At 39.8% G+C, this 13,519-nt stretch overlaps 1 protein-coding gene across 1 annotated transcript in view; it reads right to left on the reverse strand.

Annotated features, from left to right (window-relative positions):
- The window catches only part of LOC125227398, a 98,485-nt gene that overhangs the window by 28,094 nt on the left and 56,872 nt on the right, over positions 1–13,519 (reverse strand). The window contains 1 exon segment of the mRNA XM_048131706.1: positions 6,629–6,914. Within this exon segment, the coding sequence (XP_047987663.1) occupies positions 6,629–6,914 (286 nt within the window).

Here is a 13,519-nt window from a genome sequence, read left to right on the forward strand (position 1 = left end):
AAGTAAGGAAACGAAGTGTGATCCGGATAATTAGTAGGTACAAACAAGGTACAAAACATAGATGCGGACAAAATGCCCCAAATATGTATCCACAACCTTAACGTCTAAGGAATAAAGTCGTGGATACATGTTTGTGGTACTCTGTTCGCATCTATATTTATGACCTTGCCTGTATCAGCATCTGCACAAGGAAGTAGATTGGTGTTCGGTATGTGTGGTATTAACAACACCGATAAGCCTACTGATATTGGTATCAGTGATACGATTGCGTAACACAGTGCGTATGTATACGTGTAAATTTATTCGAATGTCAGGTCACTTATCTATAAATAACCTCGGATATTGTTACGCAACAATAGAAGATTGGGGCTGATGCAGTGAACTATTCAAATAACTTTTTTGTTTACTTTTTCATATAAATTTATTCGCATAACTTTTAACAAGGTCCAATATTTGTTTATAAAATTCATATTCTGAGTAACAATTAATGTTTAGATTTTATCTGATTGTTTGTTGCCATATGTTTGTTTTAAGTTACAATTACGTATGTGTATAACTATTTACTTTGAATACATGCACACATTATATAAATATAGAATAATTCTGTACTCCGAATGTATTCTGGCTTCATTTATTTTGTGCAACGATAAATAAGATGGAATGTCGCAAGTTGCAACGAATGTAAAATATATTTCTCTGTGAATTGGGATATTTGTATTAAAATAACTTAGATGTACTTTTCCCTTAAAATCATTGTATTGTATGCGTTCGTTGTGAATTGTCAGCTTAGGTAAAAATAAAGATCGATAGAGTAAAATATAGCTTACTTTGTTTTTGCCAGGCAAAGGCAGATAAGAGATAATTTGACAAGTCTATTCAAATTGATTTTAATCATTATTATTGATATAATCAAAATGTAAAATTGTTTGAAACGAAAATTACGTCATTATATTTATCTCTTCATTACATTTATTCACAACAAATAGTAGTATAGTATAACCAAGCTTTATATGTAAATAATATGAAAAATGAGTTAAAGCTTACTGCCAACAACGCACATATGCGTTTACTAATATGCCGTATTAGTACTGAGGCAATGAAAGGGTTAAAATGAACAAGCCGTGCTAAGAAGCGTGCACTACCACAGACATAAATAAATTAACATAGACAACGCACATTTATCACAAGTCTGTGCGGAAAATGAAGAGTCACAGAATATATGAAGAGTCACGTCAAAATGAAAAGGGGTGATAGGACATCTCACCTATGACGCGACAACCAAAGAAATGCTTTTGACATCTCAAGTTTTATAGATTGAAAAAATTGAGGGTAAATTAAAATCTGGTCTATTTGGGTGTGATAGCTAATGAGATGTCCTGTCACCCCTTTTCATTTTGGCGTTGGTTTTAGGGACACCCGGTATAAGGCCTTTTCAACCTAATACATTCCACAATTCTTCTCTTTCCGAACAGACTCTACAATACTCTACATATACGTGCCAGTTGGCGACTGGACGGGAGGACCCGGTGGGCTATTTCAGGGGGGCTCGGGCGTCCCCGCAGTCTCCAAGTGAGCTCCTCACTGTCCGGATTAACTCAAGTGATCCAATTGGTAAACGCGACACCTCGACAGCCATTTTTCTCCCAACCCACACTAAAAAAAAAAAAATGAAAGTTTTCAAAAAGAATAGGTTCAAACACCGGCGGCACTTCCTCCCTTTGAAAGTGCACCTCACTAACATCAGGGGGTTGCACTCAAATATCGACCCGGTCCACCACCATCTTGAAACCGAGAAGCCGCACCTTTTCTTTTTGACGGAGACGCAAATAAAAACCCCGGCTGACGCGACATACCTCAACTACCCAGGCTACTCACTTGAACATAAGTTTAGAGTACATGCTGGGGTCTGTGTGTATGTCCGCGACGACATTTTCTGCAAGCGTCTCCGTTGCTTTGAGGTTTCCGGGTTTTCCACTTTGTGGATTATGGTTGACACAGGCTCAGAGAAAGCTCTGTATGCCTGTGTTTACCGATCGCACAGCGGAAACCAGGAGACAACCAGGCTCTTTGATCACCTGACTGAGATGGCAGATAAAGCCCAACAACGGTACCCTACAGCTCAACTCGTATTTCTCGGGGACTTTAACGCCCACCACGAGGAGTGGCTGTTCCCGTACGAGAAAACTTGCCACGCTGGAAGGGAAGCGCGTAAATTTGCTGTGTCGCTAAACCTTACCCAGCTAATAAATGTTGCGACGCGGGTACCGGATGTTCCTGGTCATACACCCAATTGCCTTGACCTTCTGCTGACAACTGATCCGGACAGGCACTCGGTTTCGGTCTCCGCTCCGCTGGGATCTTCCGACCACTGTCTGGTGAAATCCGTGTCGATCCACTCTCCTCCTGATCTTTGCCCTAGGGGCACGAGGAGGGTATGGCGATACGAGTCAGCAGACTGGGATGAGATGCGGCATTTCTATGCGTCTTTCCCCTGGCAGCAGGTCTGTTTTTCCTCGGGTGACCCCTCGTGTTCTGCTGAGGCTGTTGCGAATGTGATTCGGCAGGGAATGGAATATTTTATTCCATTCTCCGACCTATCGCTCGATCAGAGGGCCCAGGCATGGTACAGTTCGGATTGTGCTCGGGCGGTGGCCCTTAAGCAGTCTGCATACCAGGCTTGGGTACTAGCCCGCGACTCAAAAGCTGGAGCACAGAGGGTGCGCGCGAGGAAGAAAGCTTTTAACTCTGCTGCCAAGTCCTGCAAACGGGTGCTTCGAAAGGCTCGATTCGACCACATCAGTCGTATAGGGGCCAAGCTCGCCTCCTACCCTCCCGGTAGTAAGCGGTTCTGGTCCCTGTCGAAAGCGGTCGAATCCAACTTCTGCCGTCCCACACTGCCACCTCTGCAGAAACCGGATGGTACGCTGGCCCACTCCGCGGCGGAGAAAGCAAACTTGTTTGCTTCTCTGTTTGCGAGCAATTCACGTCTCGATGCAGGCTCAAAACTCCCACCTACGCTACCTCAGTGCAGCTCCTCTATGCAAGGAATTGCTATCCGGCAAAATGAGGTACGCCGAGCTCTGCAGACTCTTGACGTGAATAAGGCTAATGGTCCAGACGGTATACCTGCACGTGTTCTAAAACAGTGTGCGCCTGAGTTGTCTCCTGTACTGACACGCCTGTACCGCCTCTCTCTCCAAACAAGAGTGGTTCCGAAATCCTGGAAGCTTGCAAACGTGCAGCCAGTACCCAAGAAGGGTAGTCGTGCTGATCCCTGCAATTACCGACCAATCGCCATTACCTCCATGCTCTGTAAAGTCATGGAAAGGGTACTTAACGGCAAGTTGCTGACTTACCTCGAGACAAACGATCTGCTCAGTGACCGTCAATATGGCTTTCGCCGGGGTCGGTCTACTGGAGATCTCCTAGCGTATGTCACGCACCGCTGTGGCGAAGCCATCGAGAGGAACGGTGAAGCGCTTGCTGTTTCACTGGACATCTCGAAGGCCTTTGACAGGGTTTGGCACGCAAGTCTCCTTAGCAAGCTTCCTGCATACGGCATCCCTGCTGACCTTTGCAGTTGGCTATCTGACTTCCTGAGTGAACGGTCGATCAGAGTGGTAATTGATGGCTGCTCTTCGGACCTCATGGCCATTGACGCCGGTGTTCCTCAGGGGTCTGTTCTCTCCGCAACCCTTTTCCTGCTTCACATAAATGACATGCTGCAACCCAGCATTGTCGGCTATGCAGACGACAGTACGGTTGTTGAGAGATATTTAGCTGGTGCAGGGGACAGCAGGGACGACATACATTCACAGAGAGAGGCCATGGTTGAGCGAGCGAACTTGACCCTTAGTCGCGTTTCCCAGTGGGGGGACGACAATCTGGTCAAGTTCAATGCCACCAAAACGCAGGCGTGTCTGTTTTCGGCAAAACGGAGTCCGTTCGATCTGACTCCTACTTTCCGGGGTGCATCTGTACCTATTACCGACAGATACGAAATCCGGGCGTGTCAATTATGAAACTGAACTTTTTTGCTTAAATTGAAATTGATTACATGCTCGTATTTTTGTAGAGTAGGTTGCCACATCATTTCTGTATAACGGAGAGCATTGACACACGCCGGTATTCTGTCAGTCTCAGAAATCACTAAATGTTCATCATTCTTTTGGTGATGAAGTAAACAACCTGTGTAATTCTTATTTTTTAACGTTTTATTTACTCACATACAGTCTTTCAAAGTAGATAATAGAATCTAGTCCATTAGCACAGTATAATAAAGAGTACTATCGTACAGTATGGCCACTCCCGCTCCCCGCTGAAAGTGCCGCCCACCCCCTCTCAGTTACCTCACAGTTACCGCCTGTCAAAAACGCGAACAGTCGACCTGTCATATTTCACTCATACAAGCATGGTACGCGTTCACCTACACGAGCTTAGACTGTGTGCTAGGAACGCGCGTCTTTCATATATTTGATCGCCAGTGTCCGAGGTGTGCCATTAGTAAGTAGGTACAGTCACCGGTAATAACATCGTAGAAAAAGAAATAATTGATTTGTTTATAATTTGGATGTTTAGATTATTGCAATACGATAAGAAATCTGAATTCAAAGGTTTATTATTTTTTGCTTTTTAGTTTTTCCGTGTTTTGTAACGCGCTTATTTTTGAAGGCGGTTTTATTTTTTGTTAAAAAGTTAATTTATTTGTTGATTTTTAGTGGTTCCTAGTGATATTATATGTATCAGTCCGAATATATGTACAGTAGTGAAAGAATTATCCTTTAACTCCTAACCATTGAGGAGTTGACCTTCCATCATCAGCTCAGCCACATAAAATTACTACCGTCAGGCGTAAATACTGGTGTACCTTTGAAAAATACACTAAAAACATTACATGTGCCTATAACATTTGAAGAGTTCCCTCGATTTCTCCAAGATCCCATCATCAGACCCTGACTTGGTGCCAATGGGACCATCTCGGGGTTATACTAGGGCTTCCAATACCGGGATCCCGGTATCTCGGGATCCCGGGATCCCGCCTGTTTTTGGGCACATTTCAATACCGGTATTTAATTTAGTAATACCGGGATCCCGGTATTTTTAGTAACTAACAAATTATGGCAAATGAACGTAAATTACTCATCAAAAACGTTATATTTCTGCATCATGATGGTCGCTACACGCGTAAATCTTGCTTCTTGCTCTCGTTTCTCGATTTGTCACATTTTCTGTTTGGTGTTTTACAATATCTGTATGAAAATGATGGTTTTTTCGATGATTACCTAGATAAAGAATTAAAGATACATGTCAAAAGCATTCATTGAGGAGGGCCTGCCGCGAACCTTATTTGACACATTTGTCGCACTTGTGAACTCGCACGTAAGTGTGACAGAGAAGCAACACGTCAAACGTAGTTACAACAGGCCACAGACCCTCTGTAAACAAATCACCTTGCTGCATCTATATCATAGATATAACTTTTCCAAAAAATTGATTAATGCATACGAACTAACGTATAACGTAGCTACTCAATGGTTTATTGTGCGTGTGCGGTAATGTGTTAAACTCTAGCGCAAAACTTTGCCGTAACATTCCCTATAGTAACGAAATTGGGAAATCTGAATTATCAAAATCAAGAAAATTACTTTTCTAATCCGTAAATTAAGTGTTCCTATTCCGCGAAGTAATCTTATTGGTTTTGATTATCATGGATTTCCGCAAAGTAATGTGTGATTCCATAGATTATTTCTTTATGTGATTTGTAATAAAATAATCTGTGTCGGATAATTTAGCTTTTATGGCTAATTGTTCAATGATTTGGCGGATTTATTTTATTAGTGCTTTAGCGCCTCTAGCGCCACGAATATCAAAAATACTACTGAATTGTACCACAGATATTGATTACAATGTGTTTCCAAAAAAAATCATCTCATGTTCTAGTTTCAAAAGTCAACGATGAAACTGTAGAGTATAATCGAGAAATACTCTTAATGCTTGTTATTTAATAAAGTGATATTATAGTTAAATCTACAGTACAATGACATCAAAAAGAAGGCTGTATATCTGACACGCTCTTATGGCGCTGGAAATAAGATTGTGTCAAATATTTTTGCGGCCTTCTTTAGGTGCGATATTATTGCCGGAGCCTGTACTTAGCCCTTTACGAATGTTCACTTTATTGATTGACTTTTGACTTAGCGTGACATTTCCCTTATGTAAAGCCTGATAAGAAATATATGACTAATGTCAAGAGGGCGCTGTTATTCTGATGTATGCGGTGACAGTTCAGATTAGTATGAAGAAAATAGTTCTAATGAAGTTCCGCAACATGGCGCTTAATCATGATATATATTTCTGGGGCCCATTTCTCGGAGCTAAATGAGCTAATACAAGTTACAATTTACAAGTGGTAGTCAATGTCTAATATGACAAGTTGGAAACTTTCGCTTGTAACTTGTAGCTTCGAGAAATGGGCCCCTGATGGCTTTAAAAAAATTGTCCCAATCTTTTTAACTTAGGTTTCTGATTAAGATAATATCCAAAATGTTCAGTTTAAAGACGAAATCCGTCAAACATCCAGTAACTTCTGAGACTTAGTTTACGTTGTGTGACACCAAGCTTGCCTTACCTGTTGACCGCGTTATGTCTCTGATCGTGGTCGGGCCCGAGCCCGCTGTCGTTGCTGTTCTCGCACGGGTCCGGCGGGCGCGCGTGCGTGTGCGAGTAATGCAGCCGGCCGAACTTGCCCAGGTGCGCCAGCTTGCCCGGATGCACTTTCCCGGGGTGCACCATCTTGCCTCCGTGCGCCATCTTGCCCGGGAGCTGCCGCTTGTGCGGCGCGCGCATCACCTTCCTATGCACGCGGGCGCTCATTGTGGGGGAGGAGGACAATGGTGACATTGTCATTTTCATGCCTGCCGACAAACGAGAAGCGTGAGCGTTTTATTTATACAATAGGGATGACGGCTACATTCAAAAAATGGCATTCTGTTTAGTCCGTCAGGTAGATCGTCCAAAAATACTGAACACATATTTTTCGCTTTTTCTAATTAATGAAAAAATACAAAGATATCAGTGGCGGAGCGTCGATACAACTCGATTCCCAACGGGTTCCCTAAAATTCTCTAGTATCTCTAGAAGTCCATACAAAACAGATTCCAAAAACCCCTCCGGCTTTACCAACGAAAATTTTCACGCCCCGCCACTGAAAGATATAGAGCATCAAAGTTCCGGAGTGGGGGCTTGTGACGTCACTTCTAAGTAAAAATTGTACCTAGGCGTGACGTCACGCGAAACTTCAACGCATTGTACCGTCGTAATTTTTCGTTTACGAGAAAAAATGAAAAATACGTGTCTAATATTCTTTGATAATCTAACTGATGGTCTAATTAGTTTTATTTAGTCGTCACGCCTATTGTTGTTGGATCGGCTAGTTGCTTAAAAGTAATAAGTTGGTTCGCATACAATTGTACAAAAACGAGTAAAAAAAATGCGAATTCTCGGTTTCATATCCAATTATTTATTCAGATCCGTATACAATAATTATTAAAATAAGTTTTCGAAATATCCATGAACGTCATAAAAACAGAAACGACAAACGAGTGCTGTCTAAGTGTCTACTAGAGTAGTCCCTAGTCTCACTCAAATTAAATAAGTACATTGAATTTTTCATAGTTTTCAAATCTAAATCGAAGGACATTGGGGGCATCGATAAGCCGGACAAATACGGAAGGGGGACAGAAAGTAATAACTACCTATGAATCCTATGATACGTTACGAAGCATGTTGTATTGTCAACTCGTCAGTTCTGCTAGGCTGGCAAGTGTTTTCGGTCCTTTCCAGAGGAGACACTAGATTATTTAGTAGAACAGTAGGCTAACACGAGTACGCCACAATGTATGTACTTACCTCACGTACTTTGTCTAAACTTAGGTAGTTCCTGTACAAGCTACTTATTAATTTAACACCCCGACAACATCATCGCATTATAATTCGGGAGTGCTGTAGCGTGATTTCAGATAGCCATCTCCGTTTTATAGTCCGGGAGCTCGTTTATAGGCCGAGAGCTCGTTATGTCGTAAACCGGCGCGACTGGGAATACATAAACGGTGACTAATACATTTATATTGACTGTATTATCTTCATGACAGATCTAATAGTTTAGTAATCTGGGTGTACACTTTAGTGGACATTTTTATTTCATCGAAACTCATCATGATCATAGTCACTGTGAAACTATAATACTTACAGTCTATAAGTACGAACTTTTAGTTTATTGTTTCTACTAGAAATAGTATGAATCCATAAAAAATACAATATCATCTATGAAAGTCCTATACTATTTATAGAGTAGATGTAGATATATTATTACACCTTTACAAGACAAGACTACCCAAGATCTGCTTCGTTCGTCTGATTTCGTAATTACAATACTCAAATTAACAGATTTCTTGTTATATAACGGTTGCATAAAATACCGTTTATGACCATTGACCACTGAAACAAGTTTTCAGAATAATATAATGAGCATGAACACACACGGAGTCCATCTATAGGTAATTTCAGTACGTTTACGTTGGTTTAAAATTCATATGCAGCTCGATCGATTCCCTTAGATACTCTACGTATTTATTTAGCTACACACCAGATTTTACCATTACTTGATCAACTTTATTGCTACGCGATAAGAAATACTTTTCAACTAGCACTACTCTTGTTTATAAATACCGTCTGCCATGTTTACCCTGTCGTTTCAGGTCGTATTACTACTTCAACCACTACTAAGTGCAAGTCAAACGCTTACGAAGACCAGTATCGTACGATTGTACTGTTGGATTGTCACTGCGAAAAAAACGCGTTTTACTACATTTGAAGGAATTTCAATCTGAAATTACCAACATTACATTCCATTAATTCCATATCAGTATGGTTAAGCAACCCTAGGGGACAAATGTAACTGGTCCATTGTTCAACGGTTATATTGTACATGGTAGGCGTGTTCAGTTCATACATGTAGAATTCAATATCATAGTGTAATAATGGAAAAAATGGATCAATTACAATTGCCCCCCAGTATAGATTTGCCCCGCTGTACCTTACAATAATATTTATATAGAGAATTCATAATCCTGCAACCCATTCAGTAAGGTCTTATTGTAAACTCTAGTTCTCAGTTCCACTGGCAGGCAGAGTCCTACCGAGAGGGATGGGAATGTGTTGGCTTGATAAGCACGGTTCGATGCACGTCCGACCCCGCTATCATCACCTATCAGACTTGCTTTTCCGTGACACACTAGGTCTCATCTTTACTCGAGGGGGGTCTGAATATTCTGAATCTGAATACGCGCGTCCTACTGTGTACTTTTAAATGTAAACGTACGCAACAGTGTTGTTCCCTGTTGGTTGGTACTTTAAGGCCTGATTTAGACGACGTGCGAACTTGCATGCGATAATGCGATTTTAGTTATATTGCGGGCTGTTGAGGTTAGGTACATACAATTTTGCACAGCCATCAAATACCGCAATGTAATAAAACTAGTATGCGAGTTCTCGTGCCGTCTAAATGGGTCCTAACGGTGGGTTATCTCGAGAAAAACAATCGAGAATCAATAGTCTCAAATATAGCGAGTTAAAGATTGATGTAGGAAGAATCTCAAGAACAGTAGATAGTTAAGTAGAAGATATACAATCAAAGAGATCCATTTATTTAGAGGTAAGTAAGGTATAATCGAAGATTCTAATCTAACAAAGTGGATTATGCAAACAGCAATGTTATTAATTAATCAATAAAACTTATAGCATTGTCAATAAAGGGGTTAGCAAAGTGTCATTTACTTTGTATTGAGTTGAGCATGTCGGGATCTAGGCAGTTTTGTTTAAACACTTTTCACATCACATGATTTCGTAAAGTTCACCTGACAACAATCTTTCAGCGTCACCGCATATAAAACCGATTTCCCTGGATGTTATGATATAACAGGTGCATCCACCTATGCTAATGCTCCATGCTAACAACAAGTTATATAACTCATGAATGATGTATGTCGCTTATCATTTGGTTAGGTCAAATCCACGGAGCGACGCAGCCACTCTAAATACAGCCTTGGTTAGTGATTACAAAACAAAAGTATTGCGCACCCCTTTTTTCATAATAAACCCATTTGTTGAAATTTATTTGATGTTTTCAAACCATAGTAAAATAACAACTGCTTCAAAATTCAACAAGTATTGTTTACATTTAAGTAGATTGATATTCAATGCGGGGTTCCATGTAGATTTTACCAACGAAAAAATAAGGTGAACAAACACCACATATTCATTAAAAAGACTGCTTACTTAATAAACAAAAGTGCTGCGTACAAGGTTATACCTCCATATTTTGTTAGAACATCTGTTGTTTTGTATACATACGAGGCCAATTACCCCAAAACCAATGCACTGAAAACACTGTAAACAGTGTATACGTCACTGATCCACAGTAACCACTAACCGCAGTCGCAGGCGCAGCGTGGCTGGACACGTGACGATGGAACCCCGATTCGGGCACATTAGGAAAACTGGTTCAGACCGGTGAGAGTCGACACCGCATTTTAAGTATATCGTTTCATAGTAAACAGAATGTCTTCGCGTGTTTTTCGTCTTTTTCACCAAGGAACAACTGTGTCCACTAAATCTGTAGATAGATATAATTTATTAAAGTGTGTCTTTACTTAAGAGCGTTATAACATTTCGGCGTCGGGCGAAATTAGGTATTTTACCCGCCGCGCGAGCCCAATATGCCGACCCTTTCTAGCACGTCTTATCACTCGCTCGCACTACAATAATGGACAAAACAATCTTGATCCTTTCTATGGAATTTTGATAACAACCACAATCTACTATCTCGATATAAACTTTTGGTTTCTAATAAACATTATTTTGTACGAAAATACGAGAATATAGCGCGAAATAATATCAATTATGTTAAAATTTATTTAAAAAATTAAAGTAATAATTATAAAAGTAGATCCCATCCCAAATATTTGCTTTTGTTATATGATAAGTATTAAAGTATAATTATTTTTATTTTTATTTATTTTATTATGAAACAAACAGTCATCCAATGAAATAAGGTCACAACATGTTTTCTTAATTTTAGACTTACAGTTTCCAATATTGGTTTAAAGTTATTAATTATACAATGTGGCACGAGAATAACAATGTGATATACAATTTAAATGATTATCTTAATGATAATCTAACTAGCATAAATTGTGAATGTTCAAATTTCAAAACTGTCTTTAGTGTAGTAAAGAGTTAAATCCTAATTACTCGTAATTGGGTTTTTTGAATACATTTTTTAATGAGCCTAAGGTTATATTAAAAATGTCTACATTTCTTACTACGTTATTTTCATTATATAATGTACATGCACGCTTAATAAACATATTTTTCGAATAATTTGTTCTACTACGAGGGATGGAAAATAGATGTTTATGTTTAACATGACATCGGCGTTCTCTACTACCAGGAACTCTAATACAAATTTCTTCTAATAAGTTAGGGGCATCTAATTGACTATTTATTAATTTATACAACAGAACTGAATCCACACAGTCTCGTCGACACTCAAGAGATTGCATTTTATGGCGATTTAATGACTCTGTATAACCTTTGTATTCATTGCCACATTTATAGTCAAGGTGTTTTAAAAACTTCTTCTGTAATCTCTCTATTCTCTCAATATGAACACTATATTGGGGTTTCCATACTGCACATGCAAACTCCAGTCGACTACGTACATAACTATTATAGAGAACTTTAAGAGTTAAACTATTCTATTCTATTCTATTCTATTCTATATTAATTATATTAATATGATGATAAAATAAGACAAATACAATTCTAATTACTTCAAGGTGGTGCTCAGGGTCTGATGATGGAGCCAGATGGTGGTCACCAATACCAATGAACAATATGACTATACAACTTCGTGGTTTACATGTCATTCTAGCATTTTCACTTTCACATTTCAAGTGCATATACCACGAGTATAGGTTTTCGGGTGTGCTGATTTAAAAATTAATGACCGATTTGGAATCTGACATTGCTGACTGTCACTTTGACACAAAAGTCGTCATGGGTGTCGTAAAATAGGTTTTAGGGGGTGAAGATTCCAAAATTAATGGCCAATGTGGAATCTGACATTGCTGACTGTCACTTTGACACAAAAGTCGTCATGGGTGTCGTCAAATAGGTTTGCGGGGGTGCTGATTCCAAAGTTAATGAACAATGTGGAATCTGACATTGCTGACTGTCACTTTGACACAAAAGTCGTCATGGGTGTCGTAAAATAGGTTTTAGGTGGTGCTGATTCCAAAATTAATGACCAATGTGGAATCTGACATTGCTGACTGTCACTTTGACACAAAAGTCATCATGGGTGTCGTCAAATAGGTTTGCGGGGGTGCTGATTCCAAAATTAATGAACAATGTGGAATCTGACATTGCTGACTGTCACTTTGACACAAAAGTCGTCATGGGTGTCGTAAAATTGGTTTTAGGGGTGCTGATTCCAAAATTAATGACCAATGTGGAATCTAACATTGCTGACTGCCACTTTGACACAAAAGTCATCATGGGTGTCGTAAAATAAAATAGGTTTTAGGGGGTGCTGATTCCAAAAATAATGACTAATGTGGAATCTAACATTGCTGACTGTCACTTTGACACAAAAGTCGTCATGGGTGTCGTCAAATAGGTTTCCGGAGGTGCTGATTTGAAAATTAATGACCGATTTGGAATCTTGACATTGCTGACTGTCACTTTGACACAAAAGTCGTCATGGGTGTCTTCAAAAAGGTTTCCGGGGTGCTGATTCCAAAATTAACGACTATTTTGGAATCTCACAGTGCTAATTGTAATTTTGACACAAAAGGAATCATGGGTGTAGTCAAATAGTTTTTAGGGGGCACTGATTCCAAAATTAATGAAATGATTTAAAAAGTAATGACCGATTTGGAACCTGACATTGCACAGTACCCCTGGAAAGGAAACCTATTTGACGACACCCATAACGACTTTTATGTCAAAGTGACAGTCAGCAATGTCAGATTCCAAATTGATCATTAATATTGAGATCAGTACCCATGAAAACCTATTTGAAGACACCCATGATCATTTTTGTGTCAAAGTGACAGTCAACAGTGTCAGATTCCAAATTGGTCATTAGTTTTCAAACACCTCCGGATACCTATTTGACGACACCCATGACGACTTTTGTGTCAAAGTGACAGTCAGCAATGTCAGATTCCAAATTGGTCACTAATTTTGGAATCAGCACCCCCTAAAACCTATTTTACGACACCCATGACGACTTTTGTGTCAAAGTGACAGTCAGCAATGTCAGATTGAACATTGGTCATTAATTTTGGAATCAGCACCCCCTAAAACCTATTTTACGACACCCATGACGACTTTTGTGTCAGAGTGACAGTCAGCAATGTCAGATTGAACATTGGTCATTAATTTTGGAATCAGC

Source organism: Leguminivora glycinivorella, chromosome 6, assembly GCF_023078275.1.
Source record: "Leguminivora glycinivorella isolate SPB_JAAS2020 chromosome 6, LegGlyc_1.1, whole genome shotgun sequence".
Lineage (NCBI taxonomy): Eukaryota > Metazoa > Arthropoda > Insecta > Lepidoptera > Tortricidae > Leguminivora > Leguminivora glycinivorella.